At 40.0% G+C, this 19902-nt stretch overlaps 1 protein-coding gene across 13 annotated transcripts in view; it reads right to left on the bottom strand.

Moving 5' to 3' along the window:
* FMNL2 (formin like 2) overlaps positions 1-19902 on the bottom strand; it is a 315840-nt gene that overhangs the window by 54569 nt on the left and 241369 nt on the right. For all 13 annotated transcript variants that reach the window (XR_010579869.2, XR_012421108.1, XM_065525488.2 and 10 more), the window contains 3 exons: positions 18633-18741; positions 15189-15265; positions 13120-13213 (listed from right to left, as the gene is read on the bottom strand). Coding sequence is in view for 11 of the 13 variants with exons in the window: in XM_065525488.2 (XP_065381560.1) it covers positions 13120-13213; positions 15189-15265; positions 18633-18741 (280 nt within the window). In the remaining 2 variants the exon portion in view is untranslated. The remainder of the gene's footprint in view (positions 1-13119; positions 13214-15188; positions 15266-18632; positions 18742-19902) is intronic.

Below are 19902 nucleotides of genomic sequence, written 5' to 3'. Positions count from 1 at the left end.
GAAGCACTTAATCTATCTTAGAGGGAAGTATTTGAATATGTACACACAATACATGCTACATACATAGGTATGTGTAGACAAAGTTTTATATAGAATCATAAAATTGTAGACTTGGAAGGGATATAAAAACCACTTGACTAACTTCTCACCTAAAGCAAAAACTTACATCACAATATACCAGACCCACAAGGAATCCTCTTATCCTCTTGACCAAATCTTCCCCTTTGTACTGTGCTGGTCTCTTCTGAGCATGCTTCTAGCCCATTCTAACCTTGTCTCTTCACTCTTTTCTTTCTGAACTAGGGTCCCTGTGAGGGAGTTTTCCTCCTTAGTTACTTAGTTACAATCCCTATTTGTATCTCTCTCTCTCTCTCAAACACTCTCTCTCTCTCTCTCTCTCTCTGTCCCTCTCTCCCTAATCACTTCTGTTTCAATTTGCTTCCTCATTCATTACCTTCATTGTACAGCTAAGAATCTGACCTCGGGCATTACACCCTCAATAAAAAAAAAAAAAAAAATTTTTTTTTAAGTTGTATTTTCTTTGCCTGCAAAAATAAATCCCCAGATTGTATTTGTTCACTATGGTTGGGCTACTTTCCTCTTCATTAAGTGCATATTATTTGAACAGATTCTTATTCTCCTCTTGTTTCCATTCTCATATTCAGTGGATCACCCTATCTCTCGCCTTTTCTTTCATTTTTTGGCTTCATATTCATTGCTATGGCCACAAACTGGGTCCAGGGCTCAGTCATTTGACAACTGAACCACCTGTCTTCCAGACTCCAGCATCTCTCCCTTGTACTGTATTTTATGCAGAGCTACACAATACTCCTAAAGTTTTATCCAAATTATATAAGAGGCAGATTTCCACAGAATCAACTGCAATATACATAAAGCATTTTCTAAACTGCAAGGTATTACGTAACTGTGAATTTCTTCCCTTCTCTTTTTTCCCTCCTATTCGTATCTATCTTCTAGAGGATGTGTTTTTGTTGTTGTTGTTTGTTTGTTTGTTTAAATCACAGGTTTCCAGTCTCTCCACCACTGTTTCCTCAGAACCTCATTCATGCCTGCCTCAAGTCAAGTTTTATTCTGTCACATGGGCCCCGGTCAGATATTTTTCCTGGTTAAAGAACAAATATATTCTGACTTATGCTGCCTTTGAGACAGATTTCATGGCAATCTCTCTGCTCCCAGAATTCTCTCCATCAAATCAGGTCTCTTCCCTTCCTGATCACCCTGCTCAGGACCCACCCGCTTCTCCCACTGAGCCCTGTACAAACAGCATGGTCTGTTCTGAATTTTACCAGTAATTTTAAACACCCCAATAATCTACCCAATCTCTAACCATTTCCATTAGGTTTGCTTTTTGGTGGAAAATTGAGGACAATATACAAACATGTGTGGGAAGTGCCTGGAATGTGAGACATGTTATGTAAGGCTGTATATGAACTCTGAGTTAAATGGATCTGTGTAAAAATCCCAGAGTTGCCATTTACTAGAGACGTCAGTAGGCCCATTTGCTCTGAGCTCTCCCTCTGTGTTCCAACCTCAGATTATATACATGAGAATTAACAAAATAATATATACTAGTCTGCCAGCACTAAGGAAACAATAAACAAACAATAAATTTTTTATTAAATAGAAAATTAACTAATAGTAGCCTTACTATTTCTGCATATGTATATGCCTTTTTATGTACATGACATAAATACACTAATGTTTACAATAAAGAAGAGAATGGAATTGATTCATGAAATCTGCTCATGCTTTCTTTCTGAAGAGAATTGCTAGTTTGAAAGAAACCAACAAACAAAACCCTTATTGACGAGAAACCCCACATAAATAAAACACGTGCTTATGTTTTACAAGAGTTTAAATTTCAAATGAAATTTGAACTTGACTCACATAGAGAGTCAAGCTCAGTACACACATTCATTGTCAATAACACCTAACATTTTGGTTTAAATCATAATTAGGTATACAAATGTAAATGTATGCACAATTCTTAAAGTTTTAAATTACTGTCCTCTTAAGTGTTGACCTTAGTGTATATTTGGTCCTCAACTAAATACCTATTAAAGTCAGTCCTGCCTTTCTCAAGGCAATAAAAACTTCTGTGGCACAGAAATCATGACTTATCTTTTTTTTTTTTTTTTTTTTTTTTGAGACAGAGTCTCGCTCTGTCGCCAGGCTGGAGTGCAGTGGCCCGATCTGGGCTCACTGCAACCTCCACCTCCCAGGTTCAAGCTATTCTCCTGCCTCAGCCTCCCGAGTAGCTGAGACTACAGGCGCCCGCCACCTCGCCCAGCTCATTTTTTGTATTTTTAGTAGAGACGGGGTTTCACCATGTTGGCCAGGATGGTCTCGCACTCCAGACCTCGTGATCCACCTGCCTCAGCCTCCCAAAGTGCTGGGATTACAGGCGTGAGCCACCGCACCCGGCCGCCTTATCTTTTCTTTAGAGACAGGTTCTCGCTCTGTTGCCCAGGCTGGAGTGCAGCGGTGTGATCACAGCTCACCGCAATCTTGACCCCCGGACCCAAGCAATCCTCTGACTTCAGCCTCCCGAGTACCTGGGACCACAAGCGCGCACCATCATGCCTGGCTAATTTTTGTATTTTCTTTAGAGGCAGGGTCTTACCTTGTTGCCCATGCTAGCTGTGAACTCCCAGCCTACAGCAATCCTTCCACCTAGGTGTCCCAGGGTGCTGGGATTACCAGCATGAGCCATCACGCCTGGCCTGATGCCTTTTATTTTCTAACGAACTCCCCTTTACCCTGTAACGGGATCATCGTAAAAAGTATATTTGTTCAACAGTTTGTTGGAAATTCCAAAGAGTTCTGATTCTGTTTCACAGTTTTGAAGAAAAGGTGGTAGTTTGGAGAGATGTTACACAAAAGATAACTAAGCATCTTTAGAAAAGACAAATCTAGCCATATAAAATGTTACCAGATGGAGGCCGGGCGCAATGGCTCACATCTGTAATCCTAGCACTTTGGGAGGCCAAGGTGGGCGAATCACGAGGTCAGGAGTTCGAGACCAGCCTGGCCTCGTGATTCCCCGTCTCTACTAAAAATACAAACAAATTAGCCAGGCGTGGTGGCACTCACCTATAGTCCCAGCTACTCGGGAGGCTGAGGCAGGAGAATCACTTGAACCTGGGAGGCGGAGGTTCCAGTGAGCTGAGACCGCGCCACTGCACTCCAGCCCGGGCGACAGAGTGAGACTCTGTCTCAAAAAAAAAAAAGAAGTTACCAGAGGAAAAATCTAACCCTGCACAAGAGGGATAGTCTAGCCATGTGAGGGATTATTACTTACCAAATAGTCCAAGCAACAGAAATAAATACACACACACGAGTTGTCCCAGTGCCACTCCAAATCCTCTCATTTGCTTCTTTTTAGGGCTTATTACTATGCACACATAAATCTTTACACTTACTCCTATTATACACACACATATATTTAATATACATATACAAATATACAGACATGCATGCATACACAGATATACATACACATATATATTATTTATATATGATTTATCTTATACTTCTTCCTAGTTAATATATCCAGCACTTCATAACTATTTGAACAGCTATAGTTGAACCTACATGTTTTGTTTTGTTTTGTTTTTTTAAGACAGAGTCTTACTCTGTCACCCAGGCTGGAGTGCAGTGGTGCACTCTTAACTCACTGCAACCTCCACCTCTCAGGTTCAAGCGATTCTCCTGCCTCAGCCTCCCGAGGAGCTGGGACTACAGGCACGTGCCACCCGGCTAATTTTTTGTATTTTTAGTAGAGACAGGGTTTCACCATCTTGGCCAGGCTGGTCTCAAACTCCTGACTTCAGGTGATCCGCCCACCTCGGCCTCCCAAAGTGCTGGGATTACAGGCATGAGCCATACATGCTTATTTAATAAGATGGTTAATATAACCCTGTGTCTAGGGCTTAGCACTGGACTAAATGACTGCAAAAATAAGCTATAATTCAGAATTCCTTGACAGATTAAAAACAATCATTTTTATTTTTACTTAATATAAAACTACTTTAAAAAGCAGCTAGAAGGCCAGACACAGTGGCTTGTACTTGTAATCCTAGAACTTTGAGAGGTCAAGGTAGGAGGATTACTTAAGGCCAGGAGTTTGAAATGAGCCGGGCAACATAGCAATGTATAAAAAGCCAGATGTCGTGGTACACGCCTATGGTCCCAGCTACTCAGGAGGCTGAAGTGGGAGGATCACTTGAGCCCAGGAGGTCCAGGCTACAGTGAGCTGTGATAGCACCATCAAACTCCAACCTGGATGAAAGAGCAAGACCCTGTCTCAAAAAAAAAAAAAAAAAGGCAGCTAGACATATGGAATACTTTTCCTTTTTTTTTAAGTATCCTCAGTATGCAAAAGTCAGGGTGGAGTGAGGGAGTGAAAGAGCAGGGAAGTAGCTCATTTAACACAGGAAGAGCAAACCAAGAAGATCCAAAAATAGGCTTTTCACGAAATAAATGCCAGAATGGCAACCAAATCCTGCCTGGAGACTGAAAACTTCCATTCGAATGCTTTTTAGAGTCGTCGATATTGCCAAAGCTGTCATAGTTTTGACTCCGATTTTCTGATCAGCTCATAGCAGAGTGCTTCATATTGTCCTTATGTACCTTAAACCAGACGATATCAAAATGTCAAAAAAGTACTTCCCAAGTGAAAGCTCAGGTTTAGGGAACAGTGCCAGTCTCTGTCTCTGGTTCTGCAGGCTTTAAAATAACACTCAGCTCTCACTGCTTTCTCTTGGGGTTCTCCTTGTTATCTTCCAAGAATATGAAATAAGGACACATATGCCAACTTTTACAGTTGGCAAAGGGCATGCATTTTAGAAGCCGCATTTTTATATGAATAAAAATAACATGGCAGCAACACCTTAACACCCTGGTTTTTTTTTTTTTAAGTGGCTGCTACATTTCAAATAGAGGATGAGGCTCCCTATTGTATAAAATTGTACTCAGGCATGTGTGGAGCAGAAGAGGTCTAATTAAAGTCAAGTTGTGAAGCAAAGCATCTCTACATTTGCACAACAGATAATGTGACAATCTGGTCTGGCTCTGGGCACTGTTATCCTGCTGTACTTCTTTTTTTTTTTTTAAGCTCCTCCAGGACCACCAAAAAAGGGCAGTCCTGAAGACGTGGTAAGTGAATGAATACGGCAGCTGATGAAGCAGATGACTCTCGGTGGAGAAAGGGGCCCAAGGAATGAGAAATATGAATGGTAAGATTTCTGAAACAAATCTCAGACCCCAAACACACCCTGCTCTATCAAAGCAACCGCATGCTGAGCCCACTGATAATTGACTTTCAGAGCAAAACATAAGAGCACATTCTTGATTAACAGAGTCAATCTAAACCGCCAGTGTGACTGGGGAGTATATTTGCTCCTTTTAGGCTGTGTGGCACTATGAAGAGCCTGGGATAAGCAAGGAGGCCTTTTCTGATCTGCCTTTAATTTCCTGTCCCAATTTTTACCTTCCCATGCCCTAATGCCTTTAAAACTGGAGATGCAGGGCAAACTAAAGTCCTTAAAGCTTTATTAAAACACTACCTTCTTGGTATAAAATGACATTCTCACTTTTTTATCTGGTGTGACAGGCTGAATGATGTGTTCCTCCTACCCGCCACATGCTAATTCCTGATCCCATTGACTATGTTGCCTTACACAGTAAAAAGATAATCTCTCCATCTGAAGTTCCTTAATTTGATCATACCTGCAAAGGTATGATGATATCTGCAAAGGTATGATCAAATTAAGGGACTTCAGGAAGGGAGATTGTCTTAGATTATTATGGATGGGCCCACTGTCATCACAAGGGTCCTTAAAGGAAGAAGGCCAGAGAAGTCAGAGAGAAAAGGCAATGTGTCAATAGAAGCAGAGACACAGAGACAAGATGCTATGCTATTGGCTTTAAAGCTGGAGGAAAGGGCTGGAAGCCAAAGAATCTAAGTGGCCTCTAGAAGCTGACAAGGCCAAGGAAATGAAATCTCTCCAGGAGCTGTCAGAGGTTACCACCCTATAGACTCATTTTATTCTTCTGGTCTACAGAACTGTAGAATAATAAACTGGTGTTGTTTTAAGCCACTAAGTTTGTAGTCATTTGTTACAGCAGCAACGGGAAAGGAATATACCTGGTTAACCTTGTTCACCCTAAACTCTGCTCAGGCACCCTCCTAGAAGGAGCCTCCCTGAGAGCTCCTTCTCCATCTGCCTCCAGCCCTACTTTGTCTTGGCCAGCTATTCCTCTTCTTTGCAGAGCATCCTGCAATTACCTCTATAAAGCCTGGTATTACAACTGTCGAAGTATTTATCTGCTTCCTCAACTAGCCTGGGAGGCTCTCTTTTAAAGGTAGGGTGCATGTCTGATTCATTTTCATATTCCTGACACATAGAGGGCACTCACATTTTTTTCAGTAAGTTATTATGACTCGTCCCTTAACGATCAGGAAGATACCAGCCTTCACTCCCTTAACCAGATGTTAAAGACACTAATGGTAAAGAAATAACTAGTTCATTACCAGAAAATAGACTTGGACATCCTATGAAAATGGCTCCTTTCTCTAGGGAAGGCTCTCACAATATCATTTGCCCATAGTGGATTCACATGAAAGAATTAATAACTATCTTTTTTATTTCCAATCAAAAAGTTTATCAAGTTTTCAGTCAAAAGGAAAAACCAAGTATTAGATTGAGTAAAGAAGAGGGAGAAAAGGAAAGAGGAATAACAATAAACATTTTGGTAAATCTCAATTACTGAGGGATGAGACTTACTGAGGTATACAGACTATGACGGTATGAGCCCACCGCCCTCTCTCCCAGCCCACATGTTCTGCACAGTAAGCCGATGCTCCAATCATCAAGAAGAGAAGCTACTGCCTTCCCCTTGCATCCGAGTTGGGCTCAGGGCCTCACTCGGAACCAAGATAACATGGCAGAAGTGACACTGTACGGTTTCTAAGACCAGTTCAGAAGACACACAGCAGCCTCTGGCTCTTTGAATGGTGGTTCTTCAGATGCTCCTTCCTGGGGCACTCCCTCTCAGAAGCCAGATGCTATGCTGTGAAAAACCCAAGCCATGTGGAGTTCTACATGGAGGTTCTCTGGCTGATAGTCCCAGCTGGGCCCAGCCCTTGAGAGGTATTATAGCTCAAAAACTAGATATGTGGGTGAAAGAGCCTCCAGATGGACTGGCATCCCCAGTCAATCAGATCTTCCCTGATGAGGCCTCAGACACAACAAAGAAGAGACAATCCCTGCCATGCCAGCTTGCATTCCTGACCCACAGAAGCCAGGAGCCTAATGAAATGAAGTGTGGGGTACTTTCGTATCCACAGCAAATAATTGCAACAGTTGATGAACAGACAAAAAAAAATTACTCAGCAGCATTAACACCACATAAGACTAAGACTTTACTTCCTAATGCTAAGAAGGAGGACCAGACAAGAAGTATCTTGGTGAATTAGATCAATGTAATTCTGGCCTGATACTGCGAAATACATACACGTTCTAGGGCTGTGGCTCCCATAGTTGAAAGAATACATTGCTTATAGTTCAATGAGAGACTGAAAAATGTAAGTGCCCTTACTTTACCACTTAGGAAGTTATCTGGATGGATAGCATGGTCTCATGCTAGATTTACAATCCTATACCCTCAAATGCTTGAGAGGTTAGATTAGATGGGATTAAACTCAGAGGGATGCTGGAAGCACACCAAAATCTTCACTCTCCTTCCTGCCCAGTTTAGTCTACTATAAATAAAACTTGACAGGCTTTCTTAAATCAACTTAATAATGTGTAGCACAAGTGCCTTCAGATGCCCAGTAGCTAAACCACACATCAGCTTTCTTAGGAAGCCTTCTAGCAACAGGCAGAAAAAAGAACAACTACTGCCAAGAGTGCTGTGCACAAGAGTGCTGGTGGCCTTGAGTGACTCATTCAACAAGGCTCCATCTTTCCGTACGGGAAGGTCAAAAGTAGGAGGGAGCTGAACCTTTAATAACCAAACTCAGGCTTTCTTGCTAAAGCCAGATGCTGTCATTACAGAAGCAGATGAGAACATAATTATAATCGATCTGAAATCCTGATGAATTCCAGGTGCACCTCCCAGCAGCCTGGGAGAGCTGGTGCCTCAAAGCCCTCAGAGGATTTTATTACTCATGTCATAGTGGCTGTTCCACTGTAGAGTCTACAGGACCTCAGTACTTTTCCTCTTTGACTTCAAAAGGAAGCATATTTTTGCCAAACCTTTGGAGACACTTTTTAAAAGCAAGCCATTTTCTCAAATATATCAAAGAATATAATGGAAAAAGTAGAAAGACTAAGAAAAAGTTGAGAGCAACAGCTAGGTTGAAGACTTCAAGGTTCCCCTTGGAAATGAGATGAAGTGCGGTGTTTAGAAATCTGAAGTGGGGACTGGTTGAGGTCCTTAACCAGTAGACATAGTTTTGTGAACCAGCAGATTGCTAGCTATGGTCCATGTCATTTGGAAGAGAAGAAAAAAGCATGACCAGAACCCCAAATGGTATTTCTGGTGGCGCAGCTTCAAAGGCAGAGCAGAGTGTAGCCACGTTTTAGGAATGCCTGCCCATTTTCCAAGCCCGTTTCTCCAGGCTCCTTGTCAAGTCTGTGCTTTTCTCAACATCTTTTCGATCAACCCTTTCCTCTATGTGTTAGCGTCAGTTTCTGCTTCTTGCAAAGAAGACCCTGAACTAATATAAATATCCAAAGGGTGCCATTTACTTCCAAATGTATTTTTTTCTGTTTGGTAGTCTCGGGGCTCAAAAATATACACTGCCATACAACTAAGAAAGAATCAATTTAGGGAAGATGGTCATATGTCCTTCCATGTGGCTATTAATAAATTAGCCAGTAAGAAAAAACAGATGACTCCTTGTTCTCACCCTAGTCCTTATTTCAAGACCATAAATTTTCGTTAAGAGATGTTTCAACACAAAACCAGATGTGTTAATCCCCTGAAAAATTTGTTTTTTAAAGAAAAAAGAATTCAAGGAGCACAACTGTTGACTATGAATGATTTATTCTTCATCTACTCAATATACTCATATTTTCAGGCATGTCACAAACCATGCACAGTATAAGCTTACTATCTGTATTCATATAATTAAGACTCATTTATCATCATATACATTGAGGCAATGTATGTGTTTGCTCAGTGTCATCAGGCTTAGACCCCAATCCCACCGCCACCATAAGCAAAGCTTTGGGTTAACATTCTTGCCACCATCACATACCATTAAACTAAAGGTGCTCCCTGTCTTCCTAAAACACGCACTTCAGCTATTACAAGATTTGTAGCAAGATTTTTTAGGGAAAAAAAATATTAGATTGGGATTCTAAATGTTCATGAAAACATGAGAAAATGATGTAATCATACATAAAAATCTTTCAACAGCTAAATAATAACTTTCTTTAATTTACATCTGAACTAATTAATTAGTGGTGGTCAAATTAGACAGAACGGATTTGTTGGCTCAAGAGGTAGAGGGGGAAAAATCCTGCTACATAAACTACTTAAGATAAATGGCCTTTTAAATTTCTTCCTAGCATCTGGTGCCATATTGTGTTAGTACGCTTGGCTATGCTCTCACAGTGATCAAAGCCCAAAGGGTCTGGCTACTCTAAAGCATATTACTTTATTTGCAAAAAATAGATGTTGAACTCCCCTATTCCACCCCTCATTCCTGCCAATAAAAACAAAGATAATCCTTTCATCCTTCTTCGGGAGATGAATGGGATCCCAACTTACTAAAAAAAGATAAAAAGCTTTAAAAACAATCTTCTTGAAGGCAAAGACTCTTCCTTGGTTCTCCCCTCCCTGGTATCCCGGTATGGTGCTCTCTCTGCCACGGGTGGCTCAAAAGGAATTATTCACTGATCAAAACCCTATGTGCGCAGGCACGGCAGAATATAATAATGAATATTATTATAAAACCGGAAGATTCCAATGACATTTTGGCTAAAGAGGTTAAAGAATTCACTTTACTATGATGTGTTTTTTTTAAAAAAATTCACTCACACAAAGATGGGAGAAAAAGAGGAAAGGATTTAAGAGACTTTGAGCTGTGAGTGGCATTGCAGGTTTTAGAAAACAAGATCAACACAGAATAACACCTTTTGTACCTCGGGATTGGATAAGTAAGTTGAGGCTCTTCTGACCTATCTATAACAACTAAGTTTGTCGGGGGCATATTGCCTCCTTGTCTTCATTCCCATGGCTATTAGGATAATAATCCATTTGCTTGGTCTGTCTATATGGTTTGGAGACAAGAATAATGCAGGATGGCTGCAGCAGAATAAAAAATTCTAGGCAGCAGTTTCACATGACTAAGCAAGAGGAAACTGCTGAAATAGCTGCAGAAGCTAGGGGCTGATAAGGCCCTGAAAAATAGGGTGTGGGCGAAGCTGGCGAAGACAAACTGGGTCCAACATGGTGCTGGATTTGATCTAGGTTTCTCCTAGGACCTTATTCTGTGCTCATTCACATGTTCAATCATACACCCACCAGCGCCATGACAGTTCCAGGAACACCCTTATTTGCGGTCAAAATGGGTAGCACCATGTTCCAAGAAATCTCCCCCTTCTTCCAGGAATCTCCATGAACACGCCATCCCTTGGTTAAAGAAATCCATAAAGGCAGCAGTCCCAACCACCTTGTGTGACTCTCCCAAGGATGCCCACACTCCCCTTTCTTAAGTGTGTCCTTTTTGCTTTGCAAGAAATCTCTGCACTTTCACTATTTTCTAACTCATAACTTGAATTCATTCTTGTGAGGATGGCAAGCGCCTAGACACCAGCAGGGGTGAGGACCTCCCCTAGCCCACTGCTGTCACCTTCTCTCAGAGGCAAATGCCTATGCCAAGGAGAAACAGTACCTGAAGACCTACCATCACGCCTAATTAATTACAGAAATGAGGCCAGTTTTGGTTAAAGCTCTAAAAAATTCAACGTCAAAAGTAATTTGGTTCTCATTACTATTATCCAGCTATTAGACTTAGGACTACATTTTTCTTCAATTAAGAACATACTACACCCTAAAGAGCTAAACCATATGTAAGTCTGACACCAAAGAGTTAAAACTCAATTCTGCAAGTATCCGTGGGCCTACTATGCATAAGAAAGGTACTCTATCTTACCTAGGAGAAAAAAATATTATCATTCATCTCATGAATTCCTGGCTTTTATTCTTGTTCTATACAAATACATCTTTAGGATATAATTTGACCTGCAGTATAATCAGATTCTTGTTATAATATGAGTCATTATAACAAGGGCCACTGATAAGTATATAGTAAATGTTTCCAGTGTGAAAAGTACTCAGCATGCAATATTTTCAAATATGACCTAATGATAAAGATTTGGGCGTTATGTGAGCAGCACATACTGTTTCTCTTTCATATTAAATCCATCCACCCAAACATACTTCCTTATTTATAAATGTAAAATTTATATATTTATACATGATATATAAAAACATTCACAGACAAGCATTCATACATTCTTGTCTCTAAAGTCTATTTGTCTTGGAAGCCAGATTATGAATTTAAAGATTCACTATTATTCTTCTTCATTCTCTTAGAACCTGGATATTTCTTCACTATCTCTGGGGCTCAATAGAAAGAAAGAAAAAAAAAAGATAATATTTGGTTCTCTCCACAGTTGGCATTTACAAAATGGATAATATCAAAATCTTAAAGAATGGACTAGGGGTAGGGAGGCAAAGGCAAAGGAGGCAAAAAAATAATAATAATAAAAATAAAGGAGCAAGAGAAGCGTCTGCCCTGTTCACATCTTTGAACCTTCCCAGCCTATGCAGAGGATCACAGGCCAGTGTCTAGAACATTTGGCAGCTGGGTAGTGAGTCCAATTAAAGAGGTAGGAGGCAGGGGAAATAGCTCCGAAGTCCTGTCTCATTCAGTATTTCTTTCAAGATATTCACACACAATAAGGCCACAACTTCATCACATTTCAAGGAAGTTCAGGTTCAGGAGCACCAAGTCCTGTTCCTGGCTCTATCACTTATCTAGCTATGTGACCATAGGTAAACCATGTATTTGAATTTCTCTAAAATCAAGATATTAATACTTGTCTCAAAGATGTTCTTATAGAACCAAATGATGCCATGCATGTAGCTGGTACAGCCCCAGCATATAGTAGGTTCTCAATAAATACTATCAGGGTTTCTAGTCCAGAACCTTTCAGGAAAGAGGAGAGAAAACAGTCCCTCTGCGACCTGGATTTCAATCCAGCTTGGGTCTTAATCCAAAAGCATTTGGAATCAAACGGGACTGCTAGAATAATGCACAACTTGGCGAAGGGTCCTATTGTAACCTGGGGTTCCAAGTGTTCTCTAAAGACTACTTTGTAATTTCTCACCTCAAAGTAGCCTCTGATGTCAGGCATATACCAGGGGAACAAACAGGCACTATTCTTGGTCCTACAACACTGCCCACTACCCCTATGGGAAAGCAGCTACTATCTAGGTGGTGATGTTTTGATACATTGGGGCAGGATCCTCCGTGTCATATTATCTATGTGTAATCCCTCCTTTTTTGTGGTCAGACAGTCTCCGTTTTCAACCATGCTCATCTGTTGCATTATTGTTTATCTGTGACAAGACCACTTAAGTTTACACATCCCCAAAATCAGTGCCAGTATTTGCCAGGTTTTTCATAGCATCCAGCAAAAATATGACTTTAGGAAAGTAACTATGATGAAAGAATTCATAAAATTTGCATATGGTAGATGATCAAGTGTCAATATCAACCCTAATGAAAACCACATACACGTAACAAAACTGGTTTTCAAACTGGATTATTCCATGTTCTCTAAAACCAATAAAAAAAAAAAATTTAAAAAAAGAGTACTGCAATTATTTTTAACTTATCCTGGAAATAAAATACAAATTTAGACCAAGTTCATTACACTCCTCTCAGTGACATCTTAGAAATTAACTATTACATTCCTTAGGTCCTAGAATAAATGAAGAGGTAAATAATTCTGTTCAAAGATGTCCAAATGTAAGATGTGTGAGTATTCTTGTGAAAACTGCAGTGTAGCCTACCTCTTTAAAGTTATCAAATGCTGATAAAATGATTTCATGCCCGCCTCTGACAAGACAAACGGCTGCCAACAGTTCTAAGACAAGGGCTTTTGTTCTGCCAAAACAAGAAGAAAGAAGAAAAACACAAATCAGTGAAAATGGCATGATGAGTCAGCTGTTCCTCCCTTCCAAGATACGTGAGAATAAAACATTTGCCCTTACATTTTTAAAAAACTTTACTAAGGTACAGTGTAATCAAAGTACATTTTTAAACCTTTACTGACTTCTAAATATGTGATTTGTCTAAGATAGCAAATTTGGAAGGCACGTTTACCAAAACTACAAATTACTCACTAATGAAAACTAGTTCTGAGAAGAATAATCTCTTAGACCTATCATCAGGTGACTCAGTACAATATAGGTGAAAAATGTTTACTGGTACACTAAAAACAAAGGGAATGGGAATATGCTGAAAAACAAACTATTGATTAAGTATTTTCTCTGATTTTAGAGACAGTGGTAGAACGGTTGCAAAAAAAAAAAGTTCAAAATCAACTGAAATTCATGTTCTACATTTCAAATCTGCTCATTCAGGAATGGATCCATAAATCTCCCACGAAACTAAAAGTTTCTGTCCTTTCTTCTTCCTATGCAGGAGATCTGGAAGGAGCTGGATTACAGCTTTACTAACACAAGAATATTTTCTTTGACTCAAGAAAACAAAACTCCATCTGAAATATTTTTGGAAGGAGAACATAGAGATACACTCTAAGTTTTCAAATTCAATGTCAAGAAAGAAACAGCATTGTTTCTTCAATCATAAGACCACTTAAGTATTTCATTTTTTTTTCTGGAATAACAACTATCACCAATCTCTAAACAAAGACTGTTCTGATATTCCACAATGTCAATTGTCTTTTAAAAAATAATGTCTTCCCTGTAGTAGATGGCAGAGACACAGAAGCATGGCTACTTAGGATTCTAGTAAATGAAGGAAAGAATCATAAAGTCGTAAAAGGTTTAATCAGGGGAAGTTTGAAAGAATAATATTCAGTAAAGAGGACTTTATAGTTTGCAGTGCATTTTCCAAATGAGAAATGGCTAATTTATCAACAGATTTTTGGATTAACAGTTTTCAGATATTCTGTCTACAGAGAGGTATCGGATGAAAGGGAATTGCATATTTGAAGTACAGAATACTTCACCAGAATGGAAGGCACATTAAAATAACTAAAACTGATGAAGACTGGGTTTTAGGGCTAATGTGTGATGTGAATTATATCTGCTGCTAGCCTTTACAGGTGGTGAATATGAACGGAAATCTGCATGTACAATTTTATTTATTTATTTATTTATTTTGAGACAGTCTTGCCCTGTTGCCCAGGCCGGAGTGCAGTGGCGTGATCTCAGCTAACTGCAACCTCCACCTCCCGGGTTCAAGCCATTCTCCTGCCTCAGCCTCCTGAGTAGCTGAGATTACAGGCATGCGCCACCATGCCCGGCTAATTTTTTGTATTTTTAGTAGAGATGGGGTTTCACCACATTAGCCAGGCTGGTCTCAAACTCCTGACCTCAGGTGATCCGCCTGCCTCAACCTCCCAAAGTGCTGAGACTACAGGTATGAGCCACTGTGGCTGGCCACTACAATTATTTTTCTATTTTTGTTCAGTAATTAAAGCTACATAGGTAAAGTTACCAAGCGAAGTGTAGACAAAGGATGACGGTTTTAGCTAGCTTTCAGCAGTAACTGATGTAGGTAAATCTTTATCAAGACTCTCCTGGTCCCCAAGTCCTGGCAACCTGATCCTCTCCAAATTTAGCAGCAAGGATGCTGGGAATCAGGCCTCAAAAGAACAAAAGCTTGAGGACAACGGTGGAGGGCTAGAATTGTCACCAGTTGCTCAACTCTGGCCCATGTAAGAATGTAACTTGGCTCAAAGGAAAAATTCTACACAGCCAAAGAGTTTATAGCCAATCTTATTTCAGAGATTAACATTTGAAAGTTTCCAAAGTCAAACTTGGTTAAGTGTTGACCAGCTCTCTGTTTTCCCTAGATAGATTTAGACTTGCATACTACAAAAGAAGCTTACCTGGGATTCTTGTTGTTCAAGCTTAGTGCAATCTCATTGACAGCGTGTGGATGAGACATGACCATGTTGAAACCATACTAAAATTAACATGGAAAAAAAAAGAAACACAAAGCATTGGGAGACAAGTTAGGGAACTGTCAGTATTGATTTAAAACCAAAAACCCAAAGTATCTACTTAATGAAACTTACACAATCATAAATGCACTTATGTCTCTAGTACATCACGGTCAAAGCATATTTCTCTATTAAAAATTTCAAGAATGCCAGATGCAATGATTTGTGCCTCTAGTCCCAGCTTGAGCCAGGACAACCAGACCCATTTCTCTCCCCCCGAAAAAAAAAAAAAAAATTTCGGCAATGATGTTATTATCAAAAGATCACCTTCCCATTCTTTATGAATGATCTACATGTTTCTCTTTATTAAAATTATGAAAAGGCTCTAGCCCAGTGATTCTTAACCTTGGCTGCTCCTTAAACTCACCTGGAAGACTAAACAAAACACTCCGAATTTCAATTACAGGGAGCTGGCACCTGAGTTTTTTAAGCTTCCAGGGTGACTCCACAGTATACAATAGATATAACATACAAAATGTACGTTAACAGACTATTTATGCTATCAGTGAGGCCTCCAGTTATATACAGTTTTGACTACACCAGGGATCAGTGCCCCTCAGACCCCACAAAGTTCAAGGGTCAACTATATTCTTTCTCCTCAAAACTTACTCTCAGCTCATGATCTTATTTCCTCTTATACTAAGAAAATACAAGCAATCAGAAAAAACATCTAGAAGCTCCTATACCACATCAATCTACCCACACAGATCTGTGGCTTACCTCCTCACCTCCTATTAAAGAGGAACTCTTCTGTGCTCCAAACTAAGGCCAACCCTTCCCATGAGTCCTTCCTCCATCCCATTCCCTCTCATCTGCTCACGAACATGGTATGTTCCAGAAATTCCTCCATTCCTCCTTAGTTTTCCCTCTCTATGGACTCATTGCCATTAGCATAAAAACATGATGCAAATTCTCTTAAGCAACAATAAAAACCTCTCTTGATACCACAGCCTGTGTTCAGCCACTGCCTCTCATTTCTCTGCTATCCTTTACAGCAAAACTCCTCCAGACACTCAGTATAAATCCTCACTTCCTGCTCATTCTTGAAACCACTCCAATCAAGCATTTCACCCCCACCATCCCAATGAACTGTCTGCCGAGATCACCAAAGACCCGCACTTTGCTGAAGCCAATGGCCAATCCTCACTCCACATTTTACTTGACTTAGTAGCATCTAACAGAGCTGAATACTCCCTTCTCCTTGAAACACGTCCTTCACTTGGCTCCTAACTCCTTGGCTATTTTTCAGGCTCTCTAGCCAGCTTTTCTTCATCTCTCTGACATTTAAACAGAGAGTCCCAGAGTTCATATTTTGGACTTCTTTACTTCTCAGTCTACCCCTACTGATCTCATTCACCCTCCTGGCTTCCTATGCCATTTGTATGCTAATTACTATCTCCAGCCCAGACCACTGCCTTGAAATCCAGACTGGCATATCCAACCACCCACCTAAGATAACTATTTGAATGTCTAACGGGCATCTCAAAGTTAAAATCCCCGAAACAGAATTCCTAATGATCTCCCTCAAATCTGTCTATCTTGCAGTCTTCCCATCTTTTAGATGGCAAACTCTATCTCACAGGTGCCCAAGACAAAAGCCCTGGTACCAGCCTTTACTCCTCGCCTTCTCCCTCATACCTAATGCTATTGCCTTTAGCATCAAAATAAAACCAGAATCAGATCACCTCTCATCATCTCCACTCCTATGATCCTAGTCCATATGACCATCAAAGCTCACCTAAATGACTGCTAAGGGCCTCCTAAATGGTCTACTCCCTCTTGCCTTTGCCTGGCCAGAGTCAAATCTAAACACAGAAGCCAGAGTGGTCTCATGTTAAATGCAAGTGTCAGATTATGCCCTTATAACCATTCAACAGCTTTCCTCTCATAGTGAAGTCAATGTCCTCTCAGCGGCCTTTAAAGTTCTACATAATCAAACAGATGACACCTGACTACATCTTCTATTGTTCTCCCTCTTACTCATTCTGATCCTGCCAAGCCTCCTTTCTGTGACTTGGGCAAACCAGACATTCCTGCCTCTGTGTCTCTGCACTCGCCCTTCTCTCTGCCTAGAATCTTCTTTCCCTAATATCCCTCCCTTTGCTCCCTCATTCAAGTTTTACTAGATATTACCCTCTCAGTGACCCTTCCCTGGCTGGCCTATTTAAAACTCACACACATTTTCAGCAGTTCCTATTTCCTATTTTTTCTACAGTACTTAGTAATGGTTCTCTGGGTTCAAAGCCTTCCTGGGTCCAAATCCTGACCCCACTACTTACTAGCTATGTGACTTTAGGCAAATTACTAAACTTCTCTGTGTCCCAGCTTCATCAGTAAAATGTGGAGAAAAATATTATTGATCTCACAGGGCTATTTACATGACTTAAGAGGTTTAAAAGCACTAGACCTGAAAAGTGTACCATGTAAGCATTAGCTTTCATTTCATCATTATTATCTGGAACATACACATTTTAGCAATTTATTTGTTGGTCATCTGTCTCCCCTCCCTGGAAAGTAAGTTCCTTGGGCTACACATTTATTCGGTGCTATATTCTCAGTGCCTATGTTGAACAGGGGCTGTCTGGCAAAGCTCACAAAAGTACTGAAAGAATAAATGCATGTTTCCCTTCTTAAATTCAACGCAGCACCTTAGTGGGGTCAACCTGCATCACAATTACCCAAAGGAAGAATCTGTATTTTCAACAATCTTGCAGGTGCTTCTTATAAAGATTAGGAACCACTGAGTACAACTGCCAATAATTGTAACTTCTCGCCTGTTCGCCACATAAACCTTTGAGAACCACTGTGTCTATCCACTCCTGGTGTTCTAGAGTTGTTTCATTATTACCCGCAACAGCAGCTTATTCAGTCTTTAATGGTCACAAACATTCACCAAGCAATCTAGTAAGTTTATCACTACAGGAGGAAAACACCTTTCCTTTAAATACATCGCAAATTATATATATTTATTAAAGTATGAGGGTAATAAATTAAATCTTGAGCATTAGGATGAACCAGGCCTTTCTTTTTTAATAGAATCTCTTTAAATCCTGGCATTTACTTCAAATAGAATTAATACAAAGAAACCAACGAGAACAAAATCTGAGCCTGTTTTTGTTTGTTGTTTGGTTTTTCTTCTTTTTTTAAAAAATTTCAACAGCTTTAGGGGTACAAGTAGCTTCTGGTAACATGGATAAATTGCATGATGATGAAGTCTGGGCTTTTATTTTACCCATCACCCAAGTAGTGTACATTGTACTCAGCAGTGATTTCTGAGTCTGATTAATTCAGGTTTGTTTTTTTTAAAAAGAACCAGAAGCTCCAACATACCTGATAATTCATGATGGCACGTAAACACATGATACAGACATGTACATCATCTTTCTTACTCACTAATCTTGAATTTTTCAGAGTTCTTCTGCTTGGCAAGGTATTATATCTACAAACAAAAAGAGAAACTTCTATAAAACAATAGGTTACTTTCTTAGCAGAGGCACATGCACTTAACAGACACTACTCTTTGCCAGTACCAAAACAAGGATTGTAGGTTAAAACCACCACCAAATGGCAATGGTAAGATTGATTTCAACCTCTAAAATACAGCTTTATAATGTGTCACTCTGCCATAAGCCCATCTTGGGTATGCTTGTTAACACACTTTTTGGAAGTCTCAGAGACTAGCACAACTTTAAAAAATAACCACACAGCCACTGTGACCCAAGCATAGATCATCTTCTTAATCTACATCTGAAGTTCTTCCCCTTCCTCTATCGTTTTTATTTTAACCTCAGTCTTATATTTCTTTAATGGAATCACTTGTTAAGTACATGACTATTTATTCGAGTTTTCATTTTTAGTTGATAGCAATAGCTTCCAGTATAAAACAAAGTAATCTAAGATTAAGTTTTAAAAAGAGTAATTTCAATGGAATCAACTGCCTTTTGTAACTTAACAATTAATATAATTTAAATTGTTACAAACAAACAATATAATTTAATATTCATATGCAGCAATGATCGAGAAGATACACTGACTAACGAAAACCAGTCTCTACGGAAAATGGGAGAGGTTATTCTCTACAGTGCCGTATTTCTGCATCGCTTCGAAATATTCATACATTTTCATTATTCCAGCAAGTAGACCAACCTTACACATTTATTTGTTTGTTTCTTTTTTTTTTGTGGAGACAGAGTCTCGCTCTGTCACCAGGCTGGCGTGCAGTGGCACGATCTCAGCTCACTGCAACCTCTACCTCCTGGGTTCAAGCGATTCTCCTGCCTCAGCCTCTGAAGTCCCTGTAGCTGGGACTACAGATGCGTGCCACCATGCCCCGCTAATTTTTGTATTTTTAGTAGAGATGGGGTTTCACCATGTTGGCCAGGATGCTCTCGATCTCTTGATCTCGTGATCCACCCACCTTGGCCTCCCTAAGTGCTGGGGTTACAGGTGTGAGCCACCGCGCCCAGCCTTATTTGTGTTTCTTAAGAGGTGTAATGTAGCACATTCTTTCTTTTTATTTATTGATCCAGTTCTTGATCTATATTGCAACAGTCTCTTTCTAAGAAGCCAAAATGTCTCTGTCATTATTTTCTGGAGTGTA

The sequence above is a fragment of the Macaca fascicularis genome, chromosome 12, assembly GCF_037993035.2.
Source record: "Macaca fascicularis isolate 582-1 chromosome 12, T2T-MFA8v1.1".
NCBI classification, from domain to species: domain Eukaryota; kingdom Metazoa; phylum Chordata; class Mammalia; order Primates; family Cercopithecidae; genus Macaca; species Macaca fascicularis.
Note: the sequence above shows the minus strand (reverse complement) of the source record. Positions and strands in the feature narration are given on the sequence as shown.